Genomic DNA, 15,188 nt, shown 5'->3' on the forward strand with positions numbered 1-15,188 from the left:
GACTTTCTCACTGCCCACAATTCCTTGACAGGAGAGTGGAGCCAGGTGGGGATCAGGCTCTGCTCACAGGGAACAAGGGACAGGACAAAATAGAACAGCCTCAGGTTTTCAATGGCACTGGGGCAGGTTTAGATTAGATATTAGGAAAAAAGGGTTGTCAAGTTTTGGAACAGGCTTCTCAGGGAAGTGGCCAAGTCACTATAGCTGGAAATATTCAAAACCCATGTGGATACAGTACCTGAGGACACTGTTTAATAGTGAACATGGAGGTGGTGCTCGGTTTATGATTGGACTTGAGGATCTTAAATGTCTTTTCCAACCTTAACAATTCCATGATTCAAGGCAGGCTATTACTGCCCTGAAATCTCTGGGCAGCAGTGTGGTTATGATTGTACTCCCTTTTATCCCATTTTACAAGGAGGATACTACTATGGAGTAATCTAGATGAAGAGTACTCATCCATGAAAAGGTATTAAGGTATCTGCCTTCAGATCAGTCAATGACCTTGCAAAGAAGTAATTTAGAGTAACCAAAGTGATGAAACAGAGACAATGATGGAGTTTTAGCATCAGTAACTATGAAACAATACAGTTTGTTCCCTACTCTGTCTTTTCAGTTAGACCTTCTCAATACCAGCTTTAAATCCTTTCCATTCTCACCTACTCAAAACAAAAGGTCAAGGAATTTCTCCTCTGGCAGCCCAGCATTATCTGTTAAAAATACAGACTTCAGTTATCAACAGCTAAAAATCTAAAATAATAGCTGTTGAGGTACAGCCAATTGACCATGCTACAAACTCGGCCTCTGAAAATCTATAAAATTAATTTCTAAAAGTTTATCACACACAGGAACAGATAGCAAACCAGAGACTACAGAGATTGACAACATTTATTTATTTATTTATTCCCCACTTCTATTGACTTTTCAAAGAAACCCACCACAAATACCATCCAAGTTGGAATATACTAGTATGCTACCACTGTTAAAAAAAATGGCATGAAAAAATGTATAGTTGAAGGCTATTAAATTCTGATACATCTGGATGCTCACTTAAGAGTCCTTATTATTCTAGGACAGTGGAAGTACAGTAGACATTTGGTGATAGCTAATTTGCCAGCTCATGAAGACAAACAAGAACTGATCAGTGCATCTGCCTTCTCTTTAAAAGCCAATCAGCAATAAATAGATGGTATCATTGTGATGCAGGAACTTTGTTGGTCTCTCTCTTTGTGGTCTCTCTCCTTAGTTGGCCTTCTGGGTTTTCATGATTTTAGGCTACTGGATGGTTGGGGAGTTTTGGCAAAAAGAAACTTTGAAAGGTGAAAGTTCATTTTATTAGAAGAGGCTATGTTTAAATTTTACGCTTTAACAGATTATCACCCCAGTTTCATGCCTTAATGTCTAACAGCAAACACATTCTTTTTTCCCCAAAAAAAGGGACTATTATGAATGCATTATAATAAAAAATCAAATCTTTAGGTGGTAACCTATGTTATATTCAGCTGTTATATTAAGAGGTATCACCTGGGTTAATTACATAACACCATGTTAGAATATGCCTAAAATAAGAGTTTTTAATTAACTATGCTGTGGCTTAAACACCATTTTTCAGACATAACTCCACATTATTTCTGAAAATTTTAATATATCTTAAAAATATACCAATTAAAATAAATTATTGTTATATATTTCTTTATATCAAAGAAGAATCTTCAAATTTACAAAAAGCCAGTCCAGAGGTGTGTCATATTCCACTAGTGAAGAACTTAAAGTAACTGACATTATTTCCAAATAGTTAACTTCTTTCAACATACAGTTTATTGCCTGCTCTTATTTCTTATTTGGCTCACAGAAAGAAGAACGTTTTGTTTCACAAGAATGTCTCTCGACAGAGTGGACATGTGGATTTGTTGCTGGATGAGAACCATTTGTACTGAAAAAGAGAAATACATCTGTTTAATATACGAAGGCAAGCTGAGTACAGAAACACTAGTACATCATCAATAACCATTATTGCCAAGGATCTGTGTTAAGCTGCACCAGGGCAGGTTTAGACTGGACAATAGGAAGAAGTTCTTCACAGAAGTAGTGACTGGGCATTGGATTGGGCTGCCCAGGGAGGTGGTGGAGTCACTGTCCCCATGACTGAATTATGACACGAAGTGCCACATCCAGTCTTTTCTTAAACATCTCTGGAGATGTTTAAGAAAAGACTGGATGTGGCACTTAGTGTCATAGTCCAGCTGACAAGGTGGTGTTAGGTCATAGGTTGGACTTGATCTCAAATGTCTTTTCTAAGCTAGTTAATGTTGTGATTCTGTGAATGTAACTATCAAAACATTACCTATACTTAAAAAAAAAAACAAGAAACGGTAAAAAACCCCTTTTCACTCACACATGTATGCATGTGTGTATGTATATATGTATTTGTATATACACTTATTAGACATACACTATGTAGCAGCTCTTCTTTCATTACCTGCCCTTACATCTTAGTACAAAATTCACAAAAATAACTTATGAGTGCTCTTAATCCCAGATACTCCAATGACAAAGTGGAAAATTGTTGGTAATACAGTAGAAGTTTCTGGTTTAAACTATATGGATAGCCAGGCTGGATGGGGCTTGGACAACCTGGTCTAGCAGAAGGTGTCCCTGCCCATGGCAGGAGGATGGAACAGATGAGCTTTAAGCTCCTTCTGACCCTGCTCTATGATTCTAGGGTATTTTGCCTATTTTAAAAGATTTACTCCAGGTACTTACCAAGCAAGCTGAATGAAACTTCTTCTTGCATGTTCTGCAAGCTTTTTTGGGAAGAGAATAGTTTGAACCATGAATGACTGAAAAACAGATCATGCAATCTTCAACGCCTTCAAAACGTTTATCCACATTATTTTTCCACAAAGATAAGCCTTCCATAATACTTCCATTCTAAAAGAGGGAAAAGAGCTGTAAATACTGGAGAACTCCTTTGAACTATTCCTGTTGTAGTCATAAAAACATGAAGGAAACAAGGCCTGAAGGATTTACAATCTGAAACTACATGCAATACATGCAGTGCATAATTTATAATACTCTGATCTACAGAAAAGTGAGTATTCAATAATGCAGGAAGAGCATGTTCAGGAGCACTTAAAAACAGATTTTGAAATTTTCAATCACTGCTTTGTTTTGGTCTAACCACAGATTATGCCATTTCAGCAACCACCAGTCTTTTAGAGAATTCCATGGATGGGGTTTTTGGTTTTGATTTTTGTTGTTGTCATTTGTTTGTCTGTGTTTTTTTTTCAAATTATAGTTGAGATGGTACTGACACACAGGACAAACACTGGGCCATATCTTAAGAGATCTAAATTTTCAACTTGGGCTGTGGATTTAACAGTAGGCTGATCATTTTACCTCTGTTGATGTATCTGGAGAAAAGCAGATGGTAAGAGTGACCCAATTCTACAAAGCTTTGCAATCTAATGAGATCTATTACACAGATCTATACAATATTGCATTACTAGGAATGTTTTTCTGCTATAAGGACTTATTAAGTTTTCAAAACTAAGAACTTTATTTAAATTCACCTGATGTGTAAGATATGTGCTTAACTGTAGCATCCAATTGCGCCACTGCTGTACAGCTACACCAACTCTCTTTCCACTCTCAACTGTTATGCATCCCAGTGGATAATTTGATGGAAGCTGTATTATTAGTTCAATAAATATATCATCAACAGAATAGGTTGCAATGACTTCTCGTGCTGCAGACCGAGCTTTAACCTTTGAAAAAAATACACGTATTAAAAAATGCCATTCAGCATCTCTAGTCTTTGTATACATATGTATATATATATATATATATATATATATACACACTATAAACACATTCCTATGCATATTAAATGATTTTCTTAGATCAGGTAAACACTTTTTTCAAGGAAAACAAAAATCTATTCATATCTCAATAAACTAAAAAGGAATTACCAGCCAGTTTTCAATCTACTGATTGATTACATCTTTTAATAAATAAAAAGTAGTATATTGATAGCAGTACCTTCCACTTCCTCAAATTCTTCAACATCCTAAAATCCATTCTTTCAAGTTTTTTGCAAGCAGAATATTAATAAACATCAATTTAATTTATTGATACCAAGCAAAATTATGTTTAATCAGTCATTTAGAACAACAAAATTGCAATCATATAAAACAGAACCACAGTCTGGTTCTGAGAAGTAAAATTTCCTGAAATGTTTGCAAAAAACTCAAGTAAATTAAAAGAAAGAACAAAAAGTCTTACTGTCATGCCGTTAAATAACTGTGTGCTAGTCTGAACAGAAGATATTTCCTGGGAGGAGAGCACACTGCTGACATATTTGCTTGTGAATTTATCCACAACATTGAAGACACGCTTCTCACAGCTATTCCACCACAGCCTCACCATGGCTGGCAGATCTTTCAGTGTTATATGGTACACAGAGCAGGCCAAGTGTGGGATCTGGGATGACAGCCCCCCAGTCCCTGGGAGGGAAAGAAAAGGTGTTGAAATACTCTTAATACATTAGTCACGGAAGTCGGTGCCTCCACACCACATACAAATTTCTGATTCCAATACAATTGTGGTACTTGGAATTTCATGTACATGTTCCTACTACTGCAATTCTAAGGGCCTGTTTGACTCAGCCCTTCTTAACCAGGCTGTTTTTTTTGTTCCTTAGCCTGATACTCCACACCTCAGAATTCACCTTTTCATTTAGAGACTCAACTCCAAGTGGACACCAGGAATCAAAAATAATTTTATATTGTAGAAATCACAAAACACTCACTTTGGAGTGAACAAACAATAAGGTGTTTGGAGGACAGCTGAGCTTTGCAAGCATGTCGAGTTCTACCAACAGAGTTTGGATATTAGGAAATAATTCTTTGCTGAAGGAGTGAATAAGCATTCCTGCCCAAGGAAGTGGTGGAGTCACCATCCCTGGAGGTGTTCAAAAAACACACTGACAGGGCACTTTGTGATATGGTTTAGGGGACATGGTGGTGTTCAAAGGGTGAACTTGGATGATCCCAGAGGTCTTAATGATTCTATGATGAGTTAAGGGAAGACTTTCCCTTGGGATGTCGTGTTAGTAATTCTTTCTTACGGTCATGCAGATAAATTGTTCTGCAACATACAGTGATGTCCAAGAGAAAAATTAAGAAATGGAAACTCCATTTCCTTGTTTATATCTATGTAGGTACATTAAAAAAATTAAATGAAGGGACTTCAAAATCTAATTCCCTTTTTCATGTTTCTCAGGTAAAAAAAACAGCGTATCTTCTCTCATCATCACTGATTAACTGGGTCTTTTGAACAACATGACAAAAACAACACACAATTTAACATCTCAAACATTTAAAAATATATATTAAAATGGTTTTTAATACTTTGAATTTATATATTGAAATACAATAAAATATAGAAATTTTATTTAATATTAAAAATTATCTCTAGAAGCAATGGTTTCAGAATAGATCACACATTTCTAGTGTTTTGGAATTGTTATGTTCATGATTCAATAGTAGCAATGTATTATTCCTGACTTTTGTTTTTCTTGGTTTCTCTGATAAACATGTCAACTTTAGTTAAGTTTCAAATGGGGAGAGTTAACAAAAGATTATTAAACATATGTATGTATTTGTCTCTCTGTGTATTTGTTTTATAGGTAAGATTTTCTAAATAAGTATTTTTAAGAAAAACAGCTTATTCAAATAGAACAACTCTCTCAAATGCACAAATAGAGTTTTTACTAACCTTTGACATCTAAACGAAGCTCTTCAGTAAAGAAGGTTTTTGTGTCCTTATTTGCAACTTCTGAAGTTGGCCCAGAAAAGACAGGGTTTTCAGGCATAAGCCTGAACAAGTGATAAAGCAGTTTATTCAAGCTTTTAGTTCTTCTAAGGTATTGTGAGTAGAGAACGCGTAGCTGGTAGCATTAAAAAAATTCACAAAAAAACCAAAACATGGTAAATACATCTTACTCTGTAAATAATACAAATATGTCCTTGCAGGAAGGAACAGCAACATTGTGACTCAGAAGCAGTGTTTAGAAGACAAGTTTAGTTCTCTGCACCATTTTGAATGATTAAAAGATTATAATATGTACCAAGCTTGTTTGAAAATGCAAGAAAGAGTAATCTTTTCATGAATCTTAGTTCTTCGTTGCTCTAATTTTACCATCCTCAAATACAGTGGTGCAGAAATCTAAGTCTATTGGTGATTTCAGAATTTTCACTAATTTCACAGAAACAAGGGATAAGAAATTACATAATTAAAAGAAAACGGCTGGATGAAACTGAGACTGAAACTAAAAAAGTAGGTTAAGAAATTCAGTTAAAAAGACTCTGAAAATATACCTGAGAAGAAGCTGCTTTAAAGAAAGCTAATGTTAACTTCCAAGTGAGAAGATATCCTAGAACAAGGCAGAACTCATCACTCAGGGGTTGAATAACTGCAAATTCTCCAACTGGAATGCATTCCAGGATGTTTTCTAGCAAGAGTTCTTGAGTGGCCAGGATAGACATAAGAGCTGCTGGAGGTGATCTGTGGAAAAATATTATCTGGAATAGTAAACTCAAATCTTGAGCACAACATGAACTGAATTTAAGTTCATAGCCTTCCTAGAGAGTCATGAAAGTAAAGCCATGCATGCAGAGTATAAAATAAGCCTTTTATTACAAGAAAATTTACTCTTTTAAAAATTTCTTCTTTTTCCCTGAATGGGAGAGTTGGTGCTTTTACCTTCTTAGAAGACAAATTTAAACTGAATGCTGATCACTTCATATGGGAGTGGTCTATGACTGATCTGATTTAACCTACATCATGGATAGCCGCTTTGCTTGCTTTCTCTGGAGTCACACCAACAAACGAACAACTGAACAATGATCTCCTAATCACTGTTGGCTCTAGGTTGAAAAGCCTTTTGCTTCTCTGCAGTTAGGAAAGGTATTAATCATTGGGCTGAGGTTAAAAAGGAGTTTTAACCAGTTACTGCATTCTCTCTTCAAACCAGAGAATTCGCGGGATTCAAGCTGTGTAAAACACAGACTTAATTTTTGTTCTGTTTCAAGTAACTGAAATTACCTGTGCAGATACATCCTGAATACAAGTAAAAATTTGCTAAGATTTCCTAATATACAACATTTAGTCCAGTAACTGCACCTAAAAACAACTGCAAATACTGTCTCCAGTTTTAGTGCAAAGGACCACAATATTTAATATTTTACACATTTATAACCTTATTGTCATAGCTATGCAATTTTTTAACATCTCCTGCTGACAGCTACTCTGCTGCAAATTTCAAGCTTTTAACACATTTTAAAAATATGGAAGACAGTCCTATAAAAAGTGAGGGAAAAAATACACACAATGCCAATTCCTCCTCTTCATCACCATAGGACTTGAGATCTTCATCATCAAATTTAGGCAATTCAGGCATTAATCTATAAAAATATGGAAAGGAAATCAGGTTTAATTTAAAAATAATTTTAATAAACTATTTTAATATATGTGATGCATAGTTCTTTGCTTATCAACATCAACATTTTGACAGACAATAAAATAAAGGCAGTTATTCCTTAACAACAACACAGAATCTTTCAGAAACATGCCACCATCTTTGGTCAAGAGCGACACCCAACAAGCATGTATCCTTGCACACTTCTCTTTCCAGACCTCTTACTTTTCCTGAGCCATGCTAAAATAAAATTCTCTATCAGAATAAAGCTATTGCAACTTTATGCCTCAGTATAAGTGAAAGATAATGGTGGCTGGCTTAAGCCATCTGCCTTGCAATTGCATTTTGGGGAGCCAAATGCACAAATTTTACAAATTCTGTATTGTCTCTCTGGGTATTAGAAATATCCAAGAAGTTCACAGCAATACTACCTATCTGTATTTACTTTCTTACCTAAATGAATGAAAATAAAAATGTCATACTATTTAATGGTAGTGTCAGGCCCAGATAAAACCTGGAATATTTCAGTTTACATTTTAGGATTCCATGAGTGCTAAAATAAGGGCTGAAAATAAATACCTTTCTTAAGTCTGCTAATACAATTAACTTTAGCATTCATAGTTTTATATAGTGTCCTCCAAAAAAGAATACAAATTGCCCAGTTGAGGATTTTCTCCCATAATGGAACATGATTTTGCTACAAGTGCATATTCTATAGCACATAGTGCATATTTTTAAGAAAAGGGGCAGGAGGGTTGAGAGGCAATGAGAGTGAAAAATTTGTTGCTTCTTACTTATGCAGCATATGGTAGACAGAAACCTGTACAGGTCGAGCCCGGAAAAGCAATAACGGACAGAGTGTGTTCAGTAGAGTCTGGAGTTTATCTGGAAGATTTGTCTTCTGGCCTGCAACAAACTTCGGTGGCAGCTTATGGTTTAAGAACTGGTCCTTTGAGATGTAAGTTAGAGCTTCACCCAAAGATGATAATACAGAGTTCTGAAAAGAGCCTTCTGATGCATTTTTGGTTTCTCCTGTTTAAAAGAAAACAAGTTGTGATGCAGAATGTATGGATGATACCATAAACAAGTTCTGCTGGAAACAACTCAAGATTGCACTTGACAGGTTCCATCTAATCTTAACAATCTCTATGTTATATGCAATCACTTTACTAATTAACACATAAGTGTTAAACAAACTGAGTTGTTATAAACTCTATTTACATTATATTCCTGTAAATTCAAAAATGTGGCCTGTTCAGTTCTATTTCAAAACAGCCTGGCTGTTATCCCCTTGTCATATACTTGCCTGTGATTTTCACCAACAAGGGTAACAGCAAATTGTGAATTCCCTCAGAAAAGAATTCCTTCCATTCACTGACCAAGTTCTTAGGAAGAACAGTACTGTCAGGAGCTGCAGCCTCAAAGTAAGCGCTAAGGGCAGATGCCAAGTCACAACTGACACAAGCAAAAATCTGCACAAGCGGGATATGGTAAAGCAAACGGCTTTCACTTGTTGTCTAGGAGGAAATAAACACAGAGGAAGATTCCTTAACCATACATTTGCTTTAAAATTTGTTTCACATTTCCTGTCTACAACAGAAAGTATAATTTCAAAGACAATTAAATTGCAAGAACCATTCGAAAATTCTGTGGGTCGGGTAGGTTGGGTTAAAAATAGAAATTGTACTTCAATAGGACTACCTGAAATTAATTCCCAAGTCTCACCAACATTAGAAACATGGATTGTTTCCATTATATAACCTTCCTTATAATGACAAAAAGAAAATTCAATGGACAACATACTACTAAAAACTGGAAATTATTGAAGTGGCTATCAGGCGAATATTTCCTCTCCCCCAACAAAGCTGCTTTCATTTTATCTTTGTTCTTACTCATTCTGTCAGAAAGGAGTATCATTATCAATTAAAAATATTCCCTACTTAGTCTACACAACAAGATTTTCTTATAAGTTTGTTGCCTGTTTTTAAACAAAATACATAGTTTTAAGGCACATACCACTAGGTAAGATTAATCCTGAGACCAATAAAGGTCACATGAAATTTCCAGCCTGCCCTTCTGAATGCACAGGTGACAGAGAGTGACAGATTCTGTATATTTTTTTGATTAATCAGTAAGTAGTCATCTGACTACTAACATTACTGTCCTCTTTCCTAACAGCATTAGAATATAACTTTGATACTTCATGTGATCAGTTAGATATTGAAATGTAGACATTGATTTTCATTCAGCTGATTTTGATGTATCATGTTAAACTATGTTTTAAAGAAATATTATTTTTCAAGATAGAGACCTACAGCAGATATATTTCAAAATTATTCTCCAATTACCAATGCCATTATTAAATATCATATTACTTGAAGAGTGAGCTGATTTTATCTCCAAACACAAAAACAAACAGGACAGTATAACTGCTTGTGCTTTTAAATCTTTGTCCAGAGTCCAACATAAACTGGATTTTGTGCAATTCTACTTATCATCGTGTCAAGAATTTGGCTGAGATTACAGTGTCATTGCCATATTCAGGGAATAATCAAAAAGGTAAGTACATTAAAAGTGAAGATCCTTCCATATTACCTCTAACCAAGCCAGCATGGAGCACATCAAGAAGTCCCACTCATTATCAGCCAAAGGAGCTGCAGAATATTTCAGCAACAAGGGAAGGTAACGCATCAACTCAATGTTGAAACCAAGCAATTGAGCACTTGCTTCTTTCAGACTGCTGTAATAAAAATACAACCAAAGCTTACATAGATTCATATTGTAGACCTGAGTATTCATATTCTTGCCTTCACTCCTCCTCACAGGACAAATTTGTCTGGCACCACAATGCTATGTTCTGTGTGCTTTTGATATTCTGTCTTTCAAAGGTAGAGTGCTACATTAGCTGCCAAGTCTAAACAAGATTCCTAAATTACAGATTCATACATTTCTACAATTTAAACATTTGCTCAATCAATATACTTACATAAATTAGGAGTGTCGGCAATTTTAATTAAATCAATGCAAGAAAAATAATCATTTTAAAGTTACCGATTTAGGAAAAGTTATTAGCCCTCAAGTGTCCAAATACTATATATTATATATTATAGGTTTAGATTAGCAGGAAGAAATTCTTCCCTGTGAGGGAGACCTTGGCACAGTTGCCAGAGGAGCTGTGGCTGCCCCATTCCTAGAAGTTCAAGCCCAAGTTGGACAGATCTTGGAGCAACTTGGTCTTACGGAAGGTGTCCCTGCCCATGGCAGGGGTTGGAACTGGATGAGCTTTAAGGTCTCTTCCAACCCAGAACACTCAATGGTTTTATGATTATTTTGGAACTTTGTTATCTGGATTTTTCTCACTATAGTCAAAAAAGATAATCTCAGTATATTTTCATTCCTCGCTGGAAGCTTTTCAAGTTACATTTTTGGGTCCAGACCTTTAAAAGACAGCTAAGTCTGGTATGCAAGTTTTTTTCCTGCTACCAAAATAAGCAAACAGAACTTGGAACTGAACATCCAGCAACACCTGCAAAAGTTGGTCAGTTCTGAATACATTTGAAAACAGTTGACATCTTTCAAAAGCATTTTCAAAGCTCCTCAGTCTCCCAGCCTTCCAGGTACTTTTGTGCAGTATGAGTTAGTGATATACTAAGCCAAGGTTTTTACAAAAACTTAAATATGTAATATTAGAGCAGTAGATGGCAATTGTACAGATTGATTTTATTTGAATTAATTAATTTATTTGAATTAGTCTGTATTTTTAAACTCTTGTCTTAGAAATAAGAAAAAAAGTCAAATTATCTCAAAGTTGCACCTACCAGCTAAAGAGAAAGCTGTCCTCATTATCATTTTTCCAAGATATTATGATTTTCAGTACTGCAGGTAATAAATGATCACAATCAATACTTCTATCCTTCAAGCAGGTGTTCAAAATGGAAAGACACCCAAATGCTCCTGTGACATAATAAAATGTAAACTCAATAGTCTTAACTATCAAGACAAAACAAACATTAGAATGTGTGTCAATAGAACTTCATTTTAATATTGTAAGACAGTTTGGATAATACCTAAGCTTTCTTCTTTGAACACTTAATCCACAAATGTCATTGTTAAATCAAAATACAATATCTTACCAAACTTTTAAAATTAAACAGCTCCTATAAGATAAGGTGATAGATTATAAAACCTAAAAAAGGAAAATACCTGCTAAGATTGAAATTTCTTTGTGCTACTAAAAATACAGTAAGCTAAGCAATAATTTGGGCAGATAATGAAGACAATGCAACTGAAAGTTTTGAATTCTAATATTATTGGAATGTTAATTGGAGTTCTAGTCAGAATGTTAATTTTTACTTTTAGAGTGAAGTACAACTGTTGCATTAGTACTGGTTTCCATTTTTAAGAAGAACTGTATTTATCTAGATTTCTTGGAGAAAATGAACATTTCCAACAAGCACAATGACAAAAAAAAAGGTAAAGTATCACATATGCATAGCAAAACCAACCAAATAAACCCCTGCTTCACTTAAACAAGTTCAGCAGCAATTTTTTTCAGCTGCTGAAAAGAAAAATCACCATTGGAATGGTAAGCCTACAACCTACATCCCACTTAATGTGAATTTGGACATATACGTTCTGCTCCGGAATACCTAGAAAACAGAGAAGTAGTAGAAGGGAAGCACCAATTACAAATAAAAGACCTCCACAACAGAGGAGAAGTGAGGATTCTTCCATTTTCTTCTGTTCAAAGTTTCACAGACACATTTGTTTGCCTCACTGGTTCAATTAGAAAGCCAGAAAGCCTCCACTAAGTTGAAAGAGTAGAAAACTACTATGGTAGAGATACTTAATATTTCTCTCAATTTCTGCATGTCATTAACACTGATCATTTTCACACCTGAAGAACATCCATTTGAAGAACTCATCTGAAATCCTAAGAACACTGCCAAGGGACGGATGTCCACAGTTTAAAGTAACCAAAGATAGGTTTTTCCAATTTAAGTAAGCACAGTTCTGTTACAAAATAAAAACCATACATTTCAGTTTTCATATAGACTGATCAATAAGAGTAGATACAAGTACACACAAAAGCAGTAAGGGACAAAAACACAAAGGACTTTCCTCTTAAATTACATGTAATCCATACAGATAGAAGGACTGTATGTGAGCATTCCCAGTTTTCTTGAAAAGCAGCAAGTTTGTGAAAACTTACATCCAAATAGAGTGGCTGTAGACCCAAAATAAGTGGCTACATTCAAAGCAATATCATAATACATCTCAACCTTATCTTAGGTAATTTTTCACAGCTGCAGACATTTCATGTAGTGCAGTTTCAGTTGGAGGAGTTACTAAAAAATTATATGTGTGTAAACTGTGAAAGAGTTCTTGGCAAACTATCTAAAGACTATCATGACCAGCTGACAATAGTAGTATTTTTGCATGCTGTGTAAAGCGTAAATGGTTCACTGAAGTACAGTGACATCAGGATGCTTTTAATAACAGCCTAAGTCTCTTCATCTTAATTTTGTATCTGGCAGTAAGGCTTGTCCTTTCTGAATGAGATTATGCCAAACAGTCTAGAAGAAATAGGCAAACTGAGAAAGCATTTCTTTCTAGGAAAAATGATATTATAATAAGTATGTTTTATCTAAAACCAAACTTTATTACAAAATAATGTTCTTAAATTCTGATGAACTACACCGAGGTAAGAACATACTCACCGTCAGTGCTGGAAAGCTCTGTCTGTGTACATGTCATAAGTTTGGCCACACAATGGAAGACAAGTTCCCTCTTTTCTTCCTCAATTAAGAAAGATGATAAACACTGAAGTGTATGCAATCTGCCCTCTGTTAATGGAAGAAACCTATTCATACAAGCAAAACACCAACAATGAAAGGAACGCAAAAGCTGAACTAGGAAACAAAGTATCAGTTAGTTCATAATGAGGCAATATCCTCTGACATAACTAATCCCACATGCTAAACCAAGTCTGACTTTGACATGCCATACACAAGTATCTTCATTGCCAGCCTTCAGCTGTCGATGGTCAGAATCAGGATCATTTCACACTATCAACATTCACAAGAAACTGCAAGTTTATAGGCAGCAGTATTAAGATACCCTTCTGTTGTCTTGAAAAGTTCTTTCCTCTCCCAGGATCCAGCATTCTCAGCACGGATTACTTTGGCCATGGTTAAGGACCAGAGTCTTCCATGTTCCTCTGATCTTCAAAGAAGAAGAAATACCCTGGTTAATATATACAGATGCTCAGGGCTCACCACAAAAGCATCTGGATGCATTCTGAATCAACACACATATGGAAATACAGTGGCACTCCATACAATACAAACTGTGAAAACAGAGCTAAGAGTTGTTTCACTTATTCTTACATACCTGTCAAATATAGTTTGCTGCAGGTTAGCTGTACTACTCAGAGTACTGAACTCCTCATATGTTATGTGCATCTCTTCTAACATATGAAGATATTCCAGAAGCAGATAAGGAGGATTCTCCAATTCTTCAATCCATTGTAGCGAATATAACAGTTCTGCAACTAATTAAATAACAGATGTTGTTTATAAATGACTACTGACTTGCATAAGCCAGAAGTTTCAGGTCAAGATTTTGTTGATTTTTTAAAATATGTTTTTAATGCAATAAAGATATTATTTTTACATGCAATCTCAGGTGGTTCAGAGCATGAACTGAATATTTGCCATTTTATCATAACATACAAGAGAAAAAAAGCTACAGTAATCTGTTCTAGATAGTCAAGAAATTTTAAAGCAAATTAAGCATGATATGACTCCTCTCTGTTCTCCCCCTTTTCTTTAACATATATTTCTTGCAGACAACGCAGTCAACACCTAAGTCCAGAAGAAAACCAAGTAAATGTCATAAGAGTTAGCACACGGTTCCTTCATCAGCTTACAAGACCCACACTACACAATTACACTTCTCATCATGGTGAGAATTCTGGAGATAGAATTGTTAATTTGATAATGCTGCATTTAATTTGAGTATTCTTGAAAATAAAAGGAAACTAGATTCCACCTCATGGAATTAAGAAAAGTTGTTGTCTCAAACCATCTTTACATTATGGTTAAACTCTCAAGGGAGGGATACAGTTCTTGTTGCCCACTCATGCCAATGCACAGTGTGTTTTGGCAATGAACATAACTGAAGTTTTAAAAATTCATACTTCTCCCAGTTCAAAATTTTATTGAGACAGGATGTATATAACCAAAAGAGGTCCCACGAATATAAAAACTACTTTTAAAGAAGACCTGAACATTACAAAAGAAAAGAAAGGAAAAAAGGCAACAAAAGGTAAAAGGATAATTTCTCATACCTGTATGCCAAACTTTAACTATGCATTTCTAATTTTCAATTCAGGTTACAACTACTACAAAATAAAATTCCTTTAAGTTTTACCATTGTAACTTACTTATATTATCAATTTCCTTTCTTTCAGAATCATGATTTCCATGGACTACACGATTTTTCAGTTGAAGTAGTACTATTTTACTTAATAAGGCTGAAGTACACAGATGGCCTGGAAGTTTAGTTGTGCCACACAGCTTGACACTTGATCCCAGAGGTTCACAATTCATACTAAGCCTTCCTTCCAAAAGAGGCTTGTGCATCCACTGTAATATGTGCATAAAAAGAGTATGAAAAAATACTGTGATCTGTTTAACCTTGAAAA

The 15,188-nt window shown here is 35.1% G+C and overlaps 1 protein-coding gene across 1 annotated transcript in view; it reads right to left on the reverse strand.

The window, feature by feature from the left end:
* Window positions 1-880: 880 nt before the first annotated feature.
* The window catches only part of LTN1 (listerin E3 ubiquitin protein ligase 1), a 31,629-nt gene continuing 17,321 nt past the window's right edge, over window positions 881-15,188 (reverse strand). Inside the window, exons 16-30 of the mRNA XM_058800458.1 lie at window positions 14,928-15,129; window positions 13,874-14,033; window positions 13,601-13,705; window positions 13,201-13,343; window positions 11,299-11,434; window positions 10,076-10,220; window positions 8,787-8,997; window positions 8,275-8,512; window positions 7,392-7,466; window positions 6,381-6,567; window positions 5,779-5,950; window positions 4,285-4,505; window positions 3,573-3,767; window positions 2,764-2,931; window positions 881-1,933 (exon numbers count right to left, since the gene is read on the reverse strand). Of these exons, the coding sequence (XP_058656441.1) occupies window positions 1,871-1,933; window positions 2,764-2,931; window positions 3,573-3,767; window positions 4,285-4,505; window positions 5,779-5,950; window positions 6,381-6,567; window positions 7,392-7,466; window positions 8,275-8,512; window positions 8,787-8,997; window positions 10,076-10,220; window positions 11,299-11,434; window positions 13,201-13,343; window positions 13,601-13,705; window positions 13,874-14,033; window positions 14,928-15,129 (2,421 nt within the window). The 3' untranslated portion in view covers window positions 881-1,870. The remainder of the gene's footprint in view (window positions 1,934-2,763; window positions 2,932-3,572; window positions 3,768-4,284; window positions 4,506-5,778; window positions 5,951-6,380; window positions 6,568-7,391; window positions 7,467-8,274; window positions 8,513-8,786; window positions 8,998-10,075; window positions 10,221-11,298; window positions 11,435-13,200; window positions 13,344-13,600; window positions 13,706-13,873; window positions 14,034-14,927; window positions 15,130-15,188) is intronic.

This window comes from Ammospiza caudacuta, chromosome 2 (assembly GCF_027887145.1).
Source record: "Ammospiza caudacuta isolate bAmmCau1 chromosome 2, bAmmCau1.pri, whole genome shotgun sequence".
NCBI classification, from domain to species: domain Eukaryota; kingdom Metazoa; phylum Chordata; class Aves; order Passeriformes; family Passerellidae; genus Ammospiza; species Ammospiza caudacuta.